At 39.0% G+C, this 23,878-nt stretch overlaps 1 protein-coding gene across 1 annotated transcript in view; it reads left to right on the top strand.

Moving 5' to 3' along the window:
- The window catches only part of VAMP7 (vesicle associated membrane protein 7), a 49,826-nt gene extending 27,085 nt beyond the window's left edge, over positions 1-22,741 (top strand). The window contains exons 6-8 of the mRNA XM_045285554.1: positions 871-938; positions 16,805-16,897; positions 22,515-22,741. Coding sequence (XP_045141489.1) covers positions 871-938; positions 16,805-16,897; positions 22,515-22,583 — 230 coding nt within the window. The 3' untranslated portion in view covers positions 22,584-22,741. The remainder of the gene's footprint in view (positions 1-870; positions 939-16,804; positions 16,898-22,514) is intronic.
- Positions 22,742-23,878: the final 1,137 nt, after the last annotated feature.

Raw genomic sequence — 23,878 nt, 5'->3', positions numbered from 1 at the left:
CATGAACCCTTCATAATTCATAAATTATTATAGTTTTGTCATAAGTTACACTGTCCAATGTCTCCCTCCACCCTCTTCTCTGCTGTCCATCCCCCAGGAAGGAGGCAAAGATGTTACTTTAAGGATTAAGGTATGCCTGACCTGAGCCATGATATTTTCATTTGCTTTATAAGTCCTGGTGGTGTAGTAGTTACGTGTTAGCCTGTGATGTGCATGGTCAGCAGTTCGAAACCTTCAGCAGCTCCTCAGAAGAAAGACTAGGCTGTCTACTCCTGTATGAGTCAGTATTGACTATGGCAGTGAGTTTGGAGTTTGCAATATTATATGCATGTGAGAGTTGGACATTGAGGATCAAAGAAGAATCTATGCAGTTGAATTATTGTTGCGACAAGTTATTGGATGAAGCACAGACAGCCAGACTGTTCCTGAGAAGTGAGGATGTTGAGACTTCGTCTTAAATATTTTGGACATGTTAGCAATAGAGACTAGTCCCTGGAGAAGGACATCATGCTTGGTAAAACAGCCAGTGAAAAAGAAGAAGCCCCTGCAGGAGATGGATTGACGCAATGGTGGCAACAATGGGCTTAAAGAGAGCAATGACTGTATGGGTGGTACAGGCCCAGGCAGCGTCACATTCTGTTGTACCAGGGTCGGTCTGAGTGGGAACTGATTTCACACCTCACAGCAACAACACTTAAGTTAGTAAACTTTGTTAATGTATTTTATGACTTAAAAGTATGAGTGCTTCTATGAGTTATCAAGAATATCAGCTATCATTATAATCAGATTTGCGCTTTAAAACCAAGGCAAAAATAAATGCCAGATTTATAATGTAAAACACGATCTTTTCCATTTTTCTTTTCTTTTCAGATCTGGTAGCTCAACGTGGAGAAAGATTGGAATTATTGATAGACAAAACAGAAAATCTTGTGGATTCAGTAAGTATGGAGTATGATATTTTCCAGAATATAAAACAGAGAAACTGCATTTTTATGGCTAACATTATAGAAAACCACCTTACATTCAATACTCGGGGTTTTTTTTTCCTTTCTCCATATGATTAAATTGCAACAGTGGGGATAATGATAAGATAGAAAAGGCCATGATTAGTAATAGCCATTAAAGGTGATTTCGTTTCAAAAATGAATTTAATATATGGAAACACTTTTAAAAAAAGAAAAAAAAGAAACACTGTTTTAAAGCTTTTGGATCAATGAGTACATCGAATACCTTAGTTGCATGTAGCAGTGAGTCTTTTTCCTGTCCAAATTTGCAAAACATTTCTGAAACAGTGAACTCTGCAGGCTGGTTGGGACCTTCTATGCCTCTTGGCAACTGGAGCATTCAGTCCCCTTCTTGCTCAGGGGCATAGCTTCAGATTTCCACGGATCAAGCAAGTGGTGTGGAATGGGAGGGCCAGTGAACTTCTCGGAGGTAAGATGTCTGCATTATGTTGCAGTGACATGTATCTTTTCATTTCCCATCTGGTTACTAGAGGAACCGTTCTAGGAATAAGAAATCAGTTACAATGTGAGTCCACATTATTACAAATTGAAATACAGAGTAAATTCTGCAATTAATAATGTTCATTGTGACTGACAACTGCAATACAGTAGGTAAGAGCACTAGCTCTAAAGCCAGGCTGCCTTGGTTTAAATCACATCCATGTCACTTGCTAGCTGTGTGACCTTAGGTGAATGACATAACGTCTCTGCATCTCCGTTGACATTTCTAAAATGGAAAGGCACTTAGCTCACAGAGTTGTGAGGAGTCAATTAATAAATGTATGCACAATGTCTGATACAGAGTATAAGCTATTGGGATACTTAATCTTACTGTCTTTTTTTTTAAGGCTTAAGAATTCTCCTTTTATTATTATTATTATTAGTCACCATCTTATTGGGGGGGGTGTCTTACAGCTCTTAGAACAATCCATACATCAGTTGTATCTATCCCATTTGTGCATATGTTGTCATCATCATTTTCAAAGTATTTTCTTTCTACTTGAGCCCTTGGTATCACCTCCTCTTTTTTCCCTCCCTCCCTCAGCCTCCCACACTCATGAACCCTTGATACATTTAAATAATGGGTATTTTCATATCTTGCACCATCCTCTGTCTCCCTTCACCCATGTTTCTGTTGTTCGTCTCCCATGGGGGGGAGGCAGGGACTGAGCAAGAAAGGGACTGTACTCTCCAGTTCTCTGCAGAGTTATTGGTTTCAGAAATGTTTTGCAAATTTGCGCCGGAAAAAGACTCACTGGTACATGCAACTAAGGTGTACAATGTAGTCATTGATCCAAGAGCTTTAAAACAGTGTTACCATATATTAAATTCATTTCCAAGCGAAATCACCTTCAATGGCTATACATTGACCATTGTGATTGCCACCCCCCCCCTTACCCTCATGGTATTGCTACTCCCATTACTGTTCCTGAGGGGTTTATCTGCCCTGGATTCTGTGTGTCGAGAGCCCTTATCTGTACCAATGTACATGCTCCAGTGTAGCCTGATTTGTAAGGTAGAACTGGGTCATGATAGTTGGGGGGGAGAGGGACGATCTTTAAAGAACTAGAGGAATGCTGTGTGTTTCATTGGTGCTAAACTGCACCCTGGCTGGTTTGTCCCTTCCTTGTGACCCTTCTGTGAAGGGATGTCTCATTGTCTATAGATAAACCCCCCTCATTCACATCGATATGATTGTATGTTTGATGCCTTCTAATGCCTGATACCTGATCCCATCAACACCTCACAATCACATGGGCTGCTGTGCTTCTTCCATGTGGGCTTTGTTGCTTCCCTGCTAGAAGGCCGCTTCTTTACCTTCAAGCCTTTATGACCCCAGATACCCATTTTGTTTTCAGCGATCATGTCAGGAGGGTAAGCATCACGGAATGCCAGGTTTTTAGAACAAAGTGTTCTTGTGTTGAGGGAGGACTTGAATAGAGGCCCAATGTCTGTCTGCTACCTTAATACTTAGCATATAAATATGTGTACTTTGACCTAGATCCCTATGGTTGTATAATAATATATTTACATATGTACATGCCTATACTTACAGAGCCATCTATTAACAGGTTAGCAGACTTTATTTAGGAGGATGAATAGAATACTGGTGGTTATCGCAGTTTATTAGTGTTTCCATCAAAGCATGTGGTAATTGGCATAAGGCTGGCACTACACGTACAGAAATGCTAGAGCTCACTTTATGAAATGTTGCTAGGGAGGCAAAGAGGGCAAAGAAGTATCTGGTTCCAGATCTGCAGACCAGTTTATTTGGCACTTCAAGTCCATCTCTGGTCTCTGTTGCTCTCGTGAGGTACTGTGAAGTGGTTTCCAACTCATAGCCACCTTGTGTGCAGCAGAACAAAACACTGCACCATCCTCCCAATTGTTCTAATGTTTGAGCCCATTTGTTGCAGCCACCGTGACAATCCATCTTGTCAAGGGTGTTCCTCCTTTTCCCTGCCCCTCAACTTTACCAAGAACAGTGGCCCTCTCCAGGGAGCTGTCTCTCCTGACAACATGTCCAAAGTACATGAGAAGTCTCCCCGTCCTTGCCTCTAAGGCAGTGGTTCTCAACCTTCCTAATGTTGCGACCCTTTCATACAGTTCCTCATGTCGTGGTGACCCCCCCCAACCATAAAATTATTTTCATTGCTACTTCATCACTGTCATTTTGCTACTGTTATGAATCAGGCGACCCCTGTTAAAGGGTCGTTCGACCCCCAAAGGAATTGTGACCCACAGGTTGAGAACTGCTGCTCTAAGGAATTTTCTGACTATACTTCCGAGACAGATTGGTATGTTCATTTGGCGATTCATGGTCCTTTCCAGATTCTTCTCCAGCACCATAATTCAAATGCATTGGTTCTTCTTTGGTCTTCCTTATTCGATGTCCAACTTTCACATGCATATGAAGCAATTGAAAATTACATGGCTGGGGTCAGGTGCACCTGAGTCCTGAAAGTCACTCCTTGCTCTTCAACACTTTCAAGAGGCCTTGTGCAGCAGAGGGACCCAGTGTCATGCGTTGTTTGTCATCTCTTGCCTCCTGCTTCCATGGGCACTGATTGTGGATGAGAGCAAGACAGAATCCTTGACAACTTCAGCCTTTTCTCCATTTAGCATGATGTTACCTATGGGTCCAGTTGTGAGGATTTTGCTTTTTCTTGGCATTGACTTATAATCCATACTGAAGGCCATAACACTTGATCTTCATCAGCAAGTGCTTCGAGTCCGTCACTTTGAGTAAGCAAGGTTGTGTCACCTGCCTATCACAGGTCGTTAATAAGCCTTCCTCCAACCCTGATGCCACATTCTTCTTCATATAATCCAGCTTCTCTGATGATTTGCTTAGTATACAGATTGGATAAGTATAGTAAAAGTATACAACCCTGATGCACACCTTTCCCGATTTTAAACTATGCAGTATTATCTTGTTCTGTTTGCAGAACTGTCTCTTGATCCATATACAGTTTCTACATAAGCACAATTAAGTGTTCAGGAATTCCCAATTTTCTTGAGGCTATCCATAGTGTGTTATCCACACAGTTGAATACCTTTGCATAGTGAACATATTTCTGGTTTTCTCTGCTTTCAGCCAAATCCATCTGGCATCAGCAATGAAATCTTTGCTCCATGTCCTCTTCTGAATCCGGCCTGAACCTCTGGATGGGCTTCAGCAAAATTTTATTTGCGTGTTATTCTAAGATATTGTTTTATAATTTGCACATTCTGTTGGTCACCTTTCTTGGTAATGAGTACAAATATGAATCTCTTGCAATCAGTTAGCCAAGTAGCTGTCTTCCAGATTTACTGACATAGATAATGTGTGAGGCTGGGTGACATGAGAAACAAATCCAGTGATACTCATATCTGAATCAGAAAGAGCTTTATATCAAGAAGGAATTATATATCATGAAACCATCCCAGCCCAGTCCAACTCAAGTCTGTAAGTCCGTTACTAGTTCAGGAGTCCCTCTTCAGCAACAAGCAATGATGCAGAATGCAAGAAGATTACAGGCCAGTGGGTGCAGTCAGTGTAGCTCTGAGGTCGCTGGCAACCTGGCAGCAGGAAGGTGAAGGGGGAGAAAGGGAGCAGTTCCCAGTGTCTCACACTCTTAAACCATAACGGAGTCACCAGGCTGCGACTTGATTGACAGGTTTGACTCCACCTCTACCCTTTCATTCATCTTTAAGTTAACGTAAAATTACCAAAGACTAGTAAGAGCGTCCAGTGCTTCGTCAGTGTGTTGAAACGTTTCAGTTGGTATTCCATCAGTTCCTGAAGCCTTGTTTGTGGCTGCTGCTTTCAGTGCAGCTTGGATTTCTTCCTGCAGGACCATTGGTTCTTGTGCGTGTGCTACTTCTTTGAATGGTGGGATGCTGACTAGTTCTCTGTGACCCTGTCTATTTTTTTCATCTTCTTTAGACTCTTTCTATATTGTTACAATATTTTGCCCATAGAATCTTTCAATATTGCAACTTTTGGGTTTCCTAACTCTAGGGCTTTTACACATTACGTCACAATATTTTGCTTTATCTTCTCCAGCTGCCCTTTGAAATTTTCTTTGCAGTTCTTTATCGTCATCCTTTCTTCCACATGCCTTAGCTACTCTACAATGAAAAGCAAGTTTCAGAGTCTCTTCTAACGTCCACTTTGATCTTTTCTTTCTTATCTTTGTAATGATTTTTTGTTTCTTCTGGATGATACTCTTGATGTCTTCTCACAGCTCGTCATGAGGTCTTCTGTCATTATTGTTCATTTTATCAAATCTGTTCTTGAGATATTCTTGAAATTCAGGTGTCATAGACTCAAGGTCGTATTTTGGCTTTTGCATTTGTTTTTTATTTTCTTCACCTTTAACCTGATTTACATATAAGCAATATATGGGTCTGTTCCACAGTCAACCCTTGGCCTGGTTTTAGCTACTGATATTGTCTCCATTTTCTCTTCCCATAGATGTAATTTGATTTCTGAGTATTCCATCTGGAGAATTTTACGTGTCTAGTTGCCTTTTGTGCTGTTGAAAAATTGTATTTGCAATGAAGAAATCATTGGTCTTGCAAAATTCTATCATGTGATCTCCAGCTTTGATTCCATCACTTAGACCATATTTTCCCACTATATTATATAGTACAATATAGTCTGAATTTTATGTGTACTCTGCATTTTCCAAATGAAAATCTTCTTGATTTTGTTGATAACTGATCCATAAATAGCAGAAGGTACTAATGAATTAATAGGTTCTTCTATTTATTGAAATATAAAATGTATAATGTATACTGCTCTTGCGTGTACAACTTAATTATTTTTTATTGTTACCACCTTTCAGATCAAAATGTAAGTTTTCCAGTACCCTTCCACTTAATAACAGAGTTATGTCACCACGTTTTCCTATATCAATTAGGTACTGTTGAGTAGGTTCTGACTCATAGTAACCTCATGTGCAACAGAACGAAACACCATTCCTTTACCTTCTTGACAATTGTTCTGTTTGAGCTACTGTGTCAGTCCATGTCCCTGAGGGGCTTCTTTTTCATTGGTCCTCTACTTTACTAAACATGATGTTCTTTTCCTGATTACATGTCCAAAATATGTGAAAATAAATCTCGTCATTCTCACTTCTAAGGACCATTCTGGTTCCATTTCTTCGAAGACAGGTGTTTGTTTTTCTGGTAGTCCATAGTACCACCCAATAGTCTTCACTAACCACAAAAGTCAAATGCATCAGTGCTTCTCCAGTCTTTTTAATTCACTGTCAAGTTTTCACATACATATGAGGCCCTTGAAAATAACTTAGAGAGGGATTACAACCTAGTAAGACCATGTAGGCGGAGGCTCTGTAAAACCTTCAAACAAAACTTTTGAAAAAGTGGAGGAGAAAACCTGAGTTCTGGACTTGGGAAGGACAGAAGAAGCCCCTACTAATTTCACCCCGGTATTTCAGAGGGAAGAATCACTACAAAGAACCCCCTAAAAAGCCATGGACTCTGTGCTGCCGCAACAAGGCACCTGCTAAGCTGACCTTCCCCCAAGCGCTCCAGACCAGCAGAGGTTGATGCAGGGTCTCCGCACCTTCCCTTAGCTAACACCACAGAGAACACTAGCATTTCTCTTTAGTGTTAGTCTGGGTGGACTAGAGAAACAAATTCATAGATGCTCATATGTGTATAAGAAAGAGCTTTAGATAAAAGAGTAATTGTGTATTAAGAAAACATCCCAGCCCAGTCCAGCTCAAGCCCATAAGTCCGATATTAGCCCATATGTCTGGTACCAGTTTATAAATTCCTCTTCAGACTCACACAACACATGCAATGACTCTGATGCAGGAAGATCACAGGCCAGTGGGTGGAAAGTCTTATGGATTCAGTGGTAGTAGAAGCATGTCAGCATTAGAGTGGGTCTCCACATTGCTCCTCCAGTGCCAAGGCTCTGGCTGCCGTCAGTGTAGCTTCATGTGGCTTGTCAGCAGGTAGATGAAGCAGAGTGCGTATCTGGCCTCCAGTGAGCTATTTATCTCTCTCACACCTCCAAAATGAGGTCATCAAGCCTGTCATTACCTGATTGACAGGCTAGATTCCACCCCTTCACAAGTTGACTGGAGATTATATAACTACCTTATCTTCCAACATACTTAGTGGGCTCTAAAGTCCACGCTAGGGATCAGCAAATGTGGTTGAACTAAGACGGGATAATTCACAGGTTCCTGCACCCTAGGGTTTAGAGCAGTGGTTCTCAACCTGTGGGTCGGGACCCCCTTGAGGGTTGAATGACCCTTTCACAGGGGTCGCCTGATTTATAACAGTAGCAAAATTACAGTTACGAAGTAGCAATGAAAATAATTTTATGGTTGGGGGGGGGTGTCACCACAGCATGAGGAACTGTATGAGAGGTTCGCGGCATTAGGAAGGTTGAGAACCACTGGTTTAGAGAGTCATGGCACACTCACTGCATTCTGGGAAGATAGGAGAGATTCAAATTAGCTGGAGACTAACACTTGGGACTAGACTATGGCAACACCGGAATACTAGGGCGACAAGCTAATCCTAGGGAAATAGAAAATAGGTGATTCTGCACTTGGGGAAAATTAGAAGAGTTCAGACTTCTCTCCATGGAACCAGAGTTCAAAAATGCATCACTTGCCTTGTCTGTTGGCTCACTCTCAGAGGAGAGTGGTTTAAAAGAGATCCTGGGCCTCAGAGGAGAGTGGTTTAAAAGAGACCCTGGGCCTTGCTCGAATATATACAGAGCCTGTGAATATATATTCTGTATATACAGTTTAGGCAGCAAGTGAACAGTGTCTTGGATATGCTCTTCCCTTCCCTGTCATGTAGGTTGTATCAATGATTGCCCTGCACTCCCCGAAAACTCGGAAGCTAACTTCAAAACCTGCTTAGGACAGGCTAGTGCCAAATGACATAGCCAACGTGGACTCTTTAGGGTCTGCAACAGGTGCTTAGGGAGTGATGTTTGCCAGAGACAAATATAAAAACAACACTATGAGGGCAATGTAACCAAGAGGAATTACTGACACCCAAAGGAAGGCTGATCATGAGTGTGGGACAAGAGGAAAGTAAAAGGAAATAGAGGAAGGAACTAGGAGGTAAAGGGCATTTATAGAGGTCTGAATACAGGCATGTACATAAGTAAATATTGTATATATAATGATAGGGAAATAGATCTATGTGCGTATATTTATGGGCATAGTATTAAGGTAGTAGATGGACAAGTACTCCCTCAATGAAAGAACATTTTGTTCTGTTTAAACTGGCATCCCATGATGCTCACCTTCCCAGCACACGGTTGCTGAAGACAAAACAGGTGCATAAGCAAATGTGGTGAAGAAAGCTGATGGCTCCCAGCTATCAAAAGATATAGCATCTGGGGTCTTAAAGGCTTGAAGAGAAACAAGCAACCAACTAGCTCAGAAGCAACAAAGCCCACATGGAAGAAGCACACCAGCCTGTGTGACCACGAGGTGTTGATGGGATCAGGTATCGGACATCAAAGAACAAAAAGGGAGTACGGAGTAGAGACCCAAAGCCCATCTGTAGGCAACTGGACATCCCCTTACAGAAGGGTCATGGGGAGGAGATGAGCCAGTCAGGGTGCAGTATAGCAACAATGAAACAAAACTTTTCTCGAGTTCTTTAATGCTTCCTCCCTCTTCACTCCCACTATCCTGACCCCAATTCAACCTTACAGATCTGGCTAGACCAGAGCATGTACATGGGTACAGATAAGAGCTGGAAACACAGGGAATCAGGACAGATAAACCCCTCAGGACCAATAATGAGAGTAGCAATACCAGGAGGGGAAGGGGAAGGTGGGGTAGACGGGGGAACTATCACAAGGATCTACATATAACCCCTTCCCAGGGGGATGGGCAACAGAAAAGTGGGTGAAGGGAGACATCGGACAGTGTAAGATATGACAACAATAATTTATAAATTATCAAGGGTTCGTGAGGAAGGGGGTGCACGGAGGGACGGGAAAATGAGCTGATACCAAGGGCGCAAGTAGAAAGCAAATGTTTTGAGAATGATGAGGGCAACAAATGTACCAATGTGCTTGACACAATGGATGGATATATGGATTGTAATAAGAGTTGTACGAACCCCGGTAAAAACCCTATGTCTCAGAAGCAGCAGCCAATCTCTGGGCACGTGAAAAAACAAGATAAAATGGCTCCAATGAGTGGAATACATGTAGATATGGATACAGAAGAGGTTTTGGAAAAGGAGAAATCTTTAGATCTTTCTGTGAGAGAATTTAGTAGAATGATCTTCAACTGCTTTAAAGGAATGGAAGGAAAATTTGACAGATATTCAGGGGGGAAAAACACAGAAGACAAGATAGAAGAACTCAAGAAACCATTCCAAGACTAATCTAACAAAATAAAGGAAAAGCTAGAAATCATTCAACAACTCCAAATAGAAATTCAAAACAAAAACACTAAGATATTAGAACTAGATAACATTTTGAAAGGACAAAATTGAAACAATAGAAATGCAAATCAGTTATCTTTAAGACAAATATCTCAAGACCAAAATACAAGATCAAACTAAAAAAGGCAAGAAAACCTAAGAATTCTATGGACCTCTATCAAAAGGAACAACTTATGTTTGAAAAACATCCAAGAACAGAAAGAAGAAAACTATGGAGAAAAACATTGAGGAAGTATTGAAAAAAAACTTCCCTAACGTTATCACAGAACAGAAAAGTAATTATCCATGAAGCCCCACAAACCCCAAATAGAATTGATTCCAAAAAGAAATCACCACAGTCAAATTCTTTAACACCAAAGAAAGGGAAAGAATCTTGAAAGCAACATGGGAAAAAGGATAATCACCTCTAATGGCAAACCAATTAAAATGAGCTCAGATTTTTCTATGAAAACTAAGCAAGACCTGGTGACTCATCCCTTCCCTGTGGCCCCTCTGTGGGGAGATGGTTCCACTGTCTACAGATGGGCTTTGGATCTCTGCTCCAGCCACCCTCATTCTCAGCAATGTGATTTTGTTTGTTAGGTGTCTGCTGATGCCTATTACCTGGTCCCTATGATGCCTCATGGTGTGCTTCTTCCATGTGGACTTGCTGCTTCACTGCTAAATGGCCGCTTGTGTAACTTCAAGCCTTTAAGACCCCAGACGCTGTATCTTTTAATAGCCAGGCACCATCCACCTTCTTTACCACATTTGCTTTTGCACCCGTTTTGTCTTCACCGATTGTGTCGGAAGGGTGAACATCTCAGACTGCCGATTGGTTAGAACAAAATATTCTTGTATTGATATGAGCAGAGGCCCAAAGTCCATCCCCTACCTCAGTGTATTGCCGTATAAATATATGTACATTGGCCAATACCTCTATTTTTGTGGATTAATGTATTTACATATCTAGCTAAGAGGAGGTACCAAGAGGCGGAAATAAGGGGAAAGGGACAGTGGGGCAGGAGGAAGGTAAAAGGAAACAGAGGAAGGACCAAGGAAGCAAAGCAATGGATAGAGGTATAAACCCAACCAAAATTTTAAAGAAGATAATTATACAAGACTAGTAAAATTATATTTCAGCAAATTAAAAAACTTAGAAGAAATGGATAATTTTCTAGAAACACATTACCTACCTAAATTAACAAAGAATGATATAAAACCTTAATGGACCTATAAAACAAGAAGTAGATCTTGTCATTAAAAAAATCCAAACATCAAAAAGTCTAGGACCAGATGATTTTATTGGGAATTCTACCATCATTTAGAGAAGATTTAAAAACTATTTCAGAATATTTTAAAAAGGATTATATATATTAGGATTATATATTACTAAACTCGTTTTACAAAACAAGTATAACCCTAATGGCAGGCAAAAGACATAACCAGAATTGAAAATTATAAACCAATATTGCTTAGTAATATAAAAACTAAAAATCAAACTCACTGCCATTGAGTCAGTGCTAACTCATGGCAACCCTATAGGGCAGAAGAGAACTGTCCATTTTGGTTTCCGAGACAAGAACTCTGCAGGAGTAGAAAGCCTCATCTTTCTCCCATGGAGTGGCTGGTGGCTTTGAAATACTGATCATTGGGGCTAACAGCCCAATGCATAACCACTATGCCACCAGGACTCCAAGGGAGCAACTCGGATTTGAAATGCAAATATTTCAGTTAGCAGGGTAAACAAAACACTATTAAAAAATGAAAACCGAGTAAGAGGCTTTTCACTCCCAGATTTTAAAACCTTTTATACAGCCATGATATTGGTACAGCAATAGATATATGACAATGGATTAGAGCAGAGAACCCAGAATTACTACCAAGCACCTAGACACCTGATTTTATTTTTTTGGTAAATATTTTATTTGTTTGTTTTTATAATTGCTTTATTTTATTTTTTGGTAAATATTTGTTTTTATAATAGTTTTATTGACATATCTTACACATTTCGATAATCCATTCACATACAATTCTGTTGTTCAATGCCATCAAGTGGGGTTATTCAAACATCGATGCTATCCACTCCGCTTTCACCCCCTTCCCCCCTCCCTTCTCCCATACCCCCAAGGAGCCACCACTCCTGTCACTGTCTCTGAGGGGTCATCCATCTTGACTTTCATGTACCAAGTGATCCCAAGTATACAAATGAACATACGCAAATTAACGTGGTCAATGGGGTAAAACACAAAAACCTTACTAGTAAGGGAAGGAAATGTTAAACAACTAGAGGATAGTTCTGTGGTTCATCAGTGTCCTACCGCACTCAGACTCTATCATCCATTCCATGTGGCCCTTCTGAGAGGGACTGACCAATCATGTTGCAGCTGGATTTTGGGTCTCCATTGCATTCACGCCCCTTCACATAAAGCTGATTGTGTGTTTTTGAATTTTTGATACCTCCTCCCATCAGCCCTTCATGATCACCCAGGCTGGTGTGCTTCTTCCATGTGGGCTTTGTTGCTTCCCTGTTAGATGGTCGCTTCTTTAATTACAAGCCTTTAAAACCTCAGATGCTATATCTTTTGATAGCCAGGCACCATCAGCTTTCTTCACCACATTTACTTGTGCACCCATTTTGTCTTTAGTGATCAAGTCGGGAAGGTGAGTATCATACAATGCCATATTATTAGAACAAACTGTTCTTGTACTGAGGCAAGATTTAACTAGAGGCCCAAAGTCCATCTCTGTGTGTAGATAGATAGATAGATGTGTATAGATGTGTGTGTGTGTGTGTATACATACAAACAAATATATATATTTACTCCTCCCACTCCACTGTTATGTTTACCCATCATTCACCTTTCAGTAATTCCTCTCAGAAACAGTTCAGTTGTTCAGACATGGAAGGTAAAGTTACACATTGGCTCCCTGCCTCAGCCCCCCTCCATGTCCCCCAGGAACCATTGGTCTAGTCACTGTCTCTGTAAGGTTTCCTATCCTGAATATCTTTTGCAGATAAACACCAACAAAAGCAAAAAGTAGTCACAAGTCTAACAGGGATCCTGACACAGAAGATGAATATCTCTCTGTTAAATAGAGAGAAGGACATGTTACAATCCATCAGTCCAGTCCCCTTTTCTTTCAGGGTTCCATATCCTGGATCCCACTTACTTAACAACACACGCATCCTTTTAGTCTTCAGTAATCACAGACACCTGATTTTTGATAAAAGACTAAAACATATTAAGTAGGGAAGAGATAGCCTTTTCAATAAATGATACTGGAAAATTGTATCTCCAGCTGCAAAAGACTGAAACAGGACCCATACTTCACACCATGTACAAAAACGAACTCAAGATGGATTAGAGACCTAAATATAAACTCTAGATTCATAAGGACCATCGATAAACAAAAAAAATAGGGACAAACTTAAAGGCCCTAATACAAATCATAAAGACAATACCAAGCAAAATGAAAAACATTCACACTACATAAGACAAAATAATACAATATCTGTGTACATCAAAAGAGTAAAAAGAACCCACAGATTGAAAATAAATCTTGGCATTGACATACCAGGTAAAGGATAATTTCAAAAATCTATAGAAAACTACAACTTCTTAAGAAGAACAAATCACAATCTAAAAATGGGAACAAGACATGAATAGATAATTTATGAAAGATGACATCCACACAGCTAACAATCACATGAAGAAATGCTCACATTGATTAGCTATAAGAGAAATTAAAATTAAAACAGTGATGAGAAGCCACCTCACACCAACATTCTAGCAAAATTCAAAATCTAGAAAATGATAAATGCTAGAAAGGATGTGGAGAGATCAGAAGACAAGATGGCTCTTCCTTAAATGTAAATACAAACACCTTATGAGTCTGCAATCTGTCTACATGATATATATCCTAAGAAAACAGAACAAAACATGAACAAATCGATGCACACCCATGCTTATAGCAGCAATTTCTATAATAGTAAGACTATGGAAACAATCAAAAACTGTGGAGAAATGGATAAACTCTGGTAAATACAATGGAATATGTATGCAACCTTAAAACAATAACAAGCCTGTCAAAATTGATATTATTTTCAGCATAGCTAGTCAATCTCATAAAGATAAATATTTCATACACCATATTATAAAAAGGAGAAAATTGTTTTTGCACCAAAGAAAATTATTTTTGAAGACTCTGATTAAGCCAGTAGTGAGGAAGGAAGGTGGTGCGAAAAGAAGAAAGAACCACATACCCAGGGATTTCCTGGGACACTGTCACTGTTCTGATGCCATAGGCTGTGTAAATGTGGGGTGAGGGGGGCGCATAAACATACATAAATTCAGCATTAAAAAGAGAGAGAGAAGGATCACAGCCTTAAAAATCTTCCAGATAGCCCTGTATCAATTTTCTAAAACATTTCAATTGGTATTCTGTCAATTTCTGGAGCCTTGTTTTTCACTAATGCCTTTAGTGCAAATTACCATTGGTTCTTGATCAACAGTTGAACATTAACCAGTTATTTTTGGCACAGTGACTGTACATCCGTCTTCTTTTGATGTTTCCTGCATCATTCAATATTCTGCCCAGAGAATCCTTCAATATTGCAACTCAAGGCTTGAACTTTTTCTTTGGTTCTTTCAGCTTGAGAAAGAGCATATTATTTTGTTTGGGCTTTTAATTCCAGGTTTTGAACATTTTATTGGAGAACTTTATTTTGTCCTCTCCATGTCCTTTGACATTTTCTATCTAGCTCTGTACTTCATCATTTCCTTTATGAGCTTGAGCTGCTCTACATTCAAGAGCAAGTTTTCAGAGTCTATTCTGACATCAATTTTGGTCTTTTCTGCCTCTTAAATGACTTTTAGCTTTTTTCACGTGTTCTTTTTTTAAATAGTTTTGTTGGCATATACTTTACATGTCATCCAATTTAATTGTTCAACAATATTAAGATGAGTTGTGCAATCATCACAATCAATTTCAGAAAACATCTTCTTGTATTCATTGTTGTTAGCTCCTCAGTTCCCCCCAATCTCTCCTGCCATGTGCCTAGGTAATTCTTAATCCACTTACTGTCTCTATATAGTTACCTATCTTGAATTTCATATACGGAAATTCATGCAAAACAAACCGGAAGTGAACAACAACAAAAACCCAGCAACAATAACTAGGTAAAACAGAGAAAACCCCAATCTTGTAACTCATCTGATCTTCAGCCATTGGTGCTCAGTACATGAAATCTGTTCTTGACATGGTGTTATACTCAAGGACTTGTTTTAATTTTTTCAGTTCACCTTGTACTTTATATGAGCAATTGATGGTCTGTTCCATAGCCAGCTCTGGGCTAATTTTTGCTGCTGATATTGAGCTTCTGCTATAATCTCTTTGTGTCGATGTAGTCAATTTGATTCCTTTGTGTGTCATCTGGAGAAGTTTATGTGGATAGTTGCCTTTTCTGTTGTTGAAGGTTAAAAAAGTTATTTGCAATGAAATTATTAGTCTTGTCAAATTCTTTCATTCAATCTCCAGCTTCATTTTGATCATGAAAGCTGTATTTGCCAACTTCTTTTCCTTCCTCTTTGTCTCTAAATTTTTCATTCCAGTGCATCTTAATTGCATGTTTGATCAATCTTAGACAAGGTTTTGGAAAAATTCTTTCATGTCGTCATCACTAGTTTTAGTGGTTGGTGCATAAATTTCCATAATAATTGTACTGATTGGACTTCCTTATAGCTGCATATAATGCTATCATAGACAGTATTATATTTCTAGATCTCTTCAACTCTTTTTATAATAATACTATAAACCATATGATTATCTGCTTGAAAATGACCAGTACCAGTCTATTTCAGCTCATCCATGCCTGGAATAACCATCTTTCTGCATTCTGTTTCATTTTTGATGACATGTACTTTTCCTAGATACATACTTTATACATTCCACATTCTGGTTAAGGGATGTTTACAGATGTTTCTTCTCATTGTGAGTTGTGCTCTGTTAGCAAATGAAAGTCCTGCAAACTTTGCTCCACATCATTAGGGTCAACTTTGAGGAGGCAGCTCTTCCCCAGTAGTGTCTTGAGTTCCTTGCAAGCTGAGGGACTTATCTTCCAGCATGACATCAGACAGTGCGTTTCAGTGGCTAATCCCTCAGAAGTAGACCGCGTATCTCTTCTTAGTTGTCTGTTCTTAGTCTGGAAGCTCCCCTGAAACCTGTTCACCTAGGTGACCCTGCTAGTACTTGAAACACCAGTGACAAAGCTTTCTGCAGCCCAGCAACAGGCAAGCCAGTACAGTATGACAAACTCACAAACAAGTATAATAACTATTTCATATGTTATACTAACTATATGTTATTTTATAATGATATAATATCTGTTTTTGAAATCTTGCTTGAAAAGTTGTATACCTGAATCATTTGAGGGTTTGCATCTGTTGGTTACATTCCCTTTGCCTATGAGTCACATGTTCCTCTTTTTCACTGGTTCATATATTTTGCTTACATGCAAGATATAATGTACTAGAAAACTGCAGATACTGAGGTTGATGTTATTTTCCCTGCTTCCTCTTTGAAGCCGATGAGGGGCTAACACAAATCTGAATCTAACTGGGTCCATATATCTTAACCATTTTAATTGAAATCAGTGTACCTGTGTTTTGGTATGTGAATACTGTCATATATCTGTTGCAGGTTGACAAAAGTCTTGCTTTCAAGAACTTGTGATTTTGAATGACCAGTTTATACTGAAAAAGACAGGGCAAGACAAAGAACATTGATACTTTAGATGAATTCATTGATGAAAATGGAATGATTAAAGTCGATGCCAGGCATCAATTTTCTTTTTATTTCTTTTCTTGTAGTCTGTCACCTTCAAAACAACCAGCAGAAATCTTGCTCGAGCCATGTGTATGAAGAATTTGAAGCTCACTATTATCATCATCATTGTATCAATTGTAAGTTTGGCCTTTTGATGTATGTAGCTTTCCCTCTCCAAAAAATTAGCTGCTGATCTTATTGATTTGTGCTATAAAATGAACTGCACACACATACACACCCACCCACGGGCAAATCAAAAAAGTATTGATACAAAACCCTAGAAACCTTATTAAGCAAAACCATGAAAATTTGAAGTTGCTGTTTCTCAACCAATCCTCCATCTTCTCAGAAGGTAATTGGCCCATGATGCTCTGAAAGAAAATGAAAATTGAAAAAATTGTTATGAAGAAAATGAGAGGGGCGATCAAGGCAATACCGTACACACAATTCCCCCGAATATTTTCCCAAAGGATTCTGTGCTATTCCATGTATACCCCCGTTAAAATGTCAGTTTGAAATTTTTCAAAATATCAGCTTGGACATCCTCAAGGAACCATGTTTCTTTTATTTATTTATTTTAACATTTGACTCGGAGTACAACCCATAGTTCCATTAGATTAAGCATAATGGTACAATTGCTGCCATCATCTTTTTCAATACATTATACTTCTTCTTGAACTCCTTGTTAGCAACTCCCCTTTAATCCCTCCATCCCTCACCCAACTGCCCCCCTGAACCCTTATTATATATTAGGCCCAATATATATATTGGCTACAACTTCCACCGTCCCATGTATCCATTCACCTATAATTCTGATGGTCGTTCCACTCGAGTGGGGTTATACAGTCATCGTTGCCATCAGTTTCCCTTTTAAATGTTCTTGGTGTTTGGGGAATAGAAAGAAGACTAGAGGGGCAAGATCAGGCTGTAGATAGATGGGGTAAGGTTTCCAAGCGAAATTCTCATAGGATGGCTTTTCCCTCCCACAAAGAATGAGCAGATGCATTGTTCTGATGGGGGGGGGGGAGGGAGGGGTCCTGGGGGGTCCCCCAAGGCTCTTTCCTGCCCTTTTCTCACCTCTGTAGTTCTCTAGTCTCTTTTCTTTTTCAGTAGTAATTCCACATAATTTGTCTCAGAAGTATTTCTATTTCAATTCAAGCAGGTCTGTGAATTGTGAATCGGGATGGTGGTTGTTGGGTGCCATCGAGGTGCCAGCGAAGGGACCCTCCTCACAATTGTGGTTGTAACCACTGTGCCAGTTCCATCGCCTTGACCCTCTACTGCACCAGGCATGATGTCCTAACACTTTGTCCTAATTAGTCCCTCTGTTTGTCTTGTGTCCTTCAAGAAAGTCGTCATCACCTTCAGAGCTGACCTCTCCGCCTTGAATTTCACTGGCCCAGCAGCTCCTCTTGCAGGCTACTGTTTAAATTGGCCCCCCCTCCTTTTGGAAGGCACCCTAATGAGATTAATACAAGTGTATTACTAAGGAAACTTGAATGCAGTCATCCACAGACTGCAGCGACCTGTTTTCTATTCAAACCCTTGTCATATCTAATGGTGAAACACATAATGAGGCAGTGACTTGGCTCTCAAGTCACTATGAAACATCTATTCTTAAATGCCACTTCTATTTTCTATTTGATTCTGTGTTTTAATTTCTAACTGATCGATTTCCTATCTGTTGTCTTCCATAACTCTTACTAGGTGTAATAGTTCTTATGCATGCTGTAGGTCAAGTTTCATCAAGGGCCACAGAAATTTCACGTGTTATTCCTTTTTGAAAAACAGCCCTTTACAACAGGCATCCTCAAACTATGGCCTGCGGGCCACATGCGACCCGCCGAGGACATTTATCTGCCCCGCCAGGTGTTTTTGCCCCGTTTGTTTTTTTACTTCAAAATAAGATACGTGCAGTGTGCATAAGAATTTGTTCATAGTTTTTTTTAAAAACTATAGTCCAGATCTCCAACAAGTCTGAGGGACAGTGAACTGGCCCCCTGTTTAAAAAGTTTGAGGACCCCTGCTTTACAATGTAAGAGTCATCCTGAGCTCTCAATTTGCTCGTACCTACTCCAGGTAAATATTCTGCCTGTTAACTTTATCTCATCAAGTTATAAATATTTTTTGCATTTACTAACAATGTCAAATAGCTATGGTGTTGGTGTGCATTTTTTTCCTGGCCTTGACTTTTATGGGAATGCCTCTCTCATTCTTAAGAATGGTATTTATTTACTATGAATTCTTATTGAATAGGTATTTTCAACTTACTAAGCTTTACTTTTATTCCTAGATTACTAACAGTTTTATCAGGAATGGTATTCAATTTTAAAAAGTATTATTTCTTCATCCATTGAATTAATATATTAGAGTACATTAACAAATATATTTTTCATGAATTACCCTTTTATTACTGGGATAAATGCTAATAGATCTGTGATATTTTTAATGTGTGTTGTTATATATACTGATGTTTAATATAAATAATTGTGGGGCTTTATAGGGATCTTGGAATGCTTCCTTTCATTATTTAATTTATGAATGAGAAACAGGTTAGGATACATGGGAATTTCCATATTGGTCTAAGGTAGGCGGCCAAAGTGGCAACCTGCAGGCTGCATGCAGTGCCCGAGGTAATTTTTTGTGGCCCATGATGCTCGGAAATAAAATGTAACAAGGGAATTGTGTGTATGGTATTGCCTTGATTTCCCCTAAGCGTTATTTTCTTCATAACATTTTTTTCTATTTTCATTTTATTTCAGAGCATCATGGGCCACAAAAAATTACCTCGGGGGCCACATGCGGCCCGCGGGCCACCAGTTTGTCAACCCTGGTTTAAGGCATTGGTTTTCAGTGTAATCTGTGAACTTGCAAGAGTTCCTAAAAGTCTATCAGAAGATTCATGAAGTCAATACTATTTTTCTAAAATACGAAGACATGGTTTTCATGATGGTACAAAACAGATGGTACAAAAGCAGTGGTGGCTAGAACTTGGGCACCTTAGCATGAATTAAGGCAGTGACACCAAATCGTACTGGTAGTCATTGCATTCTTTATCACACACACTCGCAGTAAAAGAAAAGGTGGTTTCACTTAGAATGTCCTTGATGAAGCAGTGAAAAGATTTGATTATGTCTCAAGGAAAATACATTATGCAATTATTTGGGTTTTGAGTATTTTTCCCACAGAACACCCTTGTCACTTAAAAGAATGACAAAGTGTGTCTTTTCAAGCTTGGCTATTAGGCATGAAATCTCTCAAAAATGAACAAATTAAATACCGTAAGTCATTTTAAAGGAAAAACTGACAGTTTAAATCAGTAATAAAATGGAAGCTTCAAAGGAAAAGTGGGAATTTAGAAAATTTCTGTTCACCTTTGGGAACTTGAACACTTTCCAAATCTTTAAGACTTTTCTGATGAGATTGGCGATGATAATAAAAAATTTGATTTTCTTCATATTGTAAAATGAAGCATATCAACATTGAAGATTGCCATAACTTTTAGTGAATAAAAATTTTCCAGATGGTCACCCATGATAATTTTCAAAAAGTTCGTGGAGTAATCGAATGAAAAGATAATGGAGTTTTTCCGTGAACTTTTGGAAGTGATCTCGGTTAAAATCTTGCCCAAGAATAGATCCAGTTAAAGTGCAAGCTGTTAATGATGATGACGTGTGCTAGGGAGCCAATTTTGACTCATGCCAGTAGAACTACCCTACAAGGTGTTCTGGGTTGTATTCGTGCCAGGAACAGATTGGCAGATCTTTTTCCCGAATACCCTTGGCAATCTGCTCCTGTAAAGATGCTCGCCTGAGAGCTTACCCATTGCACTACCAGGACTCTCGTAAAGTGCCAGAGAGAGGACGGCTTCTAATATAATTATATTTTCAACTATTTCAGCTAACCTTTAAGAGACTACCATTTGTTCAGTTGTGGTGTAATATCAAGGAAATATCTGAAAAGGCTTACAAATACTTCTCTCTCTTCTGAAAGTATATGTCCAGGAGGACAAATTTTCATCAAAGTAACTGAATGCAGAAAGAGATGAGAGTACAGGTGTCTTCTGTTAAACCAGGTAGTAAAGAGATTTACTAAAACACAAAACATTGTCAATCTTATCACTGTTTTGTTTTTAATTGTATTAGCCTGGGTTTGCCTCAAGAAATAGAACCAGTAAGAGATAATATGTTGAGATTTATTGCAAGGAATTGGCTTATGCAAGTGTAGGGACTGGCTAGGTACGTGTTCAACTAGGTGGTCAGGAAGGGCAGGCAGGGATTCTAGGCCAAGAGTGAAGCTGCCTTCCATAGACGGCATTTATTTCTTCATCAATGACAAACCATAGTTTTGTTCAGAGCTCCTTGCAACTGATTGACTCTGAAATAACTTTTTGCCCAAGAAATTCGCAATACGAGCAAGCGCTGCTTCACTGTTGCCAAAATTTTGCCCAAACACCACTTTCAGTTATGTGACCCATATAGGGTCAATACCCACAATTTAAGAAGCTTTAGCATAACACAGCGGTTCTCAACCTGTGGGTCGCAACCCCTTTGGGGGTTGAACGACCCTTTCACAGGGGTCACCCGATTCATAACAGCAACAAAATTACAGTGATGAAGTAGCAATGAAAAGAATTTAATGGTTGGGGGGTCACCACAACATGAGGAACTGTATTAAAGGGTCACAGCTTTAGGAAGGTTGAGAACCACTGGTCTAACAGTCAACTTTACATAAAGTCAACTGATTATAGGCTTTAATCACATTTGCAAAAAACCTTCACAGCAACGCCTCAATTAGTGATTGACTGAATAAGTGAGAACTTTAGATAAATTTTCTGTTGGAAATAGCATATCCTTATATGTTTCCCTTGCTCAGGGTCTTCAGATAGCACATTCCAAGCTCCTATACTTCTTCCTCATGTGGTCTAGAGACTTATCTTTATTTGTGAAGCTGAATTGTTTTGAAATTCAGATTATATTTATGGCTTACCTGTTAATGAACTTTGCATTTGGAGGAGTGGTGGTGTGTGTGGTGGTGGGGGGGTATGATAGGAGTAGTGTAACTTATACATGAAGACCCAGAATTTGGTATAAAAGAACCTTAACCCCCAATATTTGTAGAAAAGTAAGACAAAACACTTTGCTTACTCTGTGGGGTACCATGAAACTATTTTGTTTTCTCCAAGCATGTAAGTAATGGAATCCATGACTTTAAAAAAAATTCCAAATATTGTAGCTTCAAGCGAAATGAAATGACAAATTTAATTTTAGTACAGTACAGTGTACCTAATGTTCACTATCTAAAATGAATGTTTAATGTGTAAAATGTTTAAATGCACCTACTTTCTGGTATGCAGTAATGTGAGCAAGTTTATACTAAATTTGAAATTATAGTTTAAAATTACAATAATAGACTTGAAAAAGCTACCACATTATAATAGAACTAGCATTTTTGCAGTGTTACAAGTATCACCAATTTTTCTTTGATTTTATTAATCATAATTATTGTGTCATCCTGTGAAAGGTTCATGGCAACATTCCTGCTCATATATGGTACAAATGTAAAGTCCCTACTCATTTTTAAAATATATTTTATCACTCTAATAATGAAAAATTTAGCTACATATAAAATGCTCTCCCAAACCAGTGACTATTAAATCATAATTTGAAGGAGTAAAGGCACTTGGTTGGTTGGTTTTGTTACCGTTAATGACTCATCAGTAAGTTGCCTCCGTTTTGCTTCCCCTCTTTCCAGGTTTTCATCTATATCATCGTGTCTCCTATCTGTGGCGGATTTACATGGCCAAGCTGTGTGAAAAAATAAAGAAAAGGTTATTTACAAAGGATAGCAAAAAACATGAAGTTAAATGTAGTCTCTGTGACTCAAGCCTTTCTGTGCTGGCAGGTGGTATCTATCAATCACAACCCTCTTCTCGCATCTTCATTTTCTGCTCTTCTATGCCTTCAGATTGATCTTTGGTTCCATCAACCGGTTTGTCCCAGTGCACTTAAAATCAAACCATCATTGCAGCAACAGCCTTAAAAGGGGCTTGTGTTTGTTTGATTTGTCTACTTGGTGTTGTCTACTCAGCAAAAGGATTTTGTTTTTAATTGCACAAAGCTATGAACAGGGTGGAACCCACCAGTCTTATGGACTGCCTACTGAAGCTAAGGAGGAACTCTTGTTTGTGTGCATAAAGTTCCAAGAGACCTGCAGTATTGCTAACAGCTCATCTTAATATCTTTTGTTCTTGAAGATTTTTAGGTGCTTCAGAACCATATAAATGGAGAGCAATTGTTCTATGGGGAACTGAAATTAGCTTGTTGGTGCTGCTTATTTCCAGGAGCCCAGACCAGTCAAGTATGAAACATTTTATTTCAGTCAGATGGGGAAAATTTTTCTAGCCCATTTAGAAGCACACAATAATCCTTGCCCTCCTTTTAGCAATAAAGTTCAACGTGCTGGCAATTCACTGTATAATGAATAGTTTTATAGCTTCTATTTCCACATTGCAGTTAATATGAGAAGATGATGGCTTAAATATTGTTGAAGGTTGTGTTTTAGTTTTATATTCCTTTTTATTATTTGGATGTTTAAGGCAACTGTATTGTTCGTAAAACTGGTATTGGAGGGAATAGGGAAGTAAATTGCTGAAGCACCAAAGAAAAAGAAGAGAACCACAGTGGGTATGCTCACTTGTAGCTCTATGAAAGGAGATAGCATAGAGGGTTTCCCTGTTCTTGAGAAGCCCAGGTTCAATACAATCAACAGTGAAGTCCGGCGTGGTTAGACTGGACTGCTGTTGAATATTACAAGGGGGTATCAAAAAGTTCATGGAAATATTTCTATTATCTTTGAATTCTATTTTTCCCATAACCTTTTTGAAGCCACCTTGTAGTTTGAGTATCCTTTGTGGTATAATGGATTCTTTAATCTGCCTAGTTTTGAAGAATTAATTTTTGAAACATGAGAGTAGACAGTATGGTGTACATGAACATTGCAAAATAGTTTATCATTCCTTTAACTGCAGTATAAGAAAACTGATCTGTAATCATACTGCTTGGGCTACTCTAGTATCTGTTATAAGTATGTGTTCTTGGTGTGTATCTGAAAGGGAG

This window comes from Echinops telfairi, unplaced genomic scaffold, assembly GCF_000313985.2.
Source record: "Echinops telfairi isolate 266 unplaced genomic scaffold, ASM31398v2 ScPeMD7_7472;HRSCAF=8510, whole genome shotgun sequence".
Lineage (NCBI taxonomy): Eukaryota > Metazoa > Chordata > Mammalia > Afrosoricida > Tenrecidae > Echinops > Echinops telfairi.
This window is presented reverse-complemented; position numbering and strand designations above follow the sequence as displayed.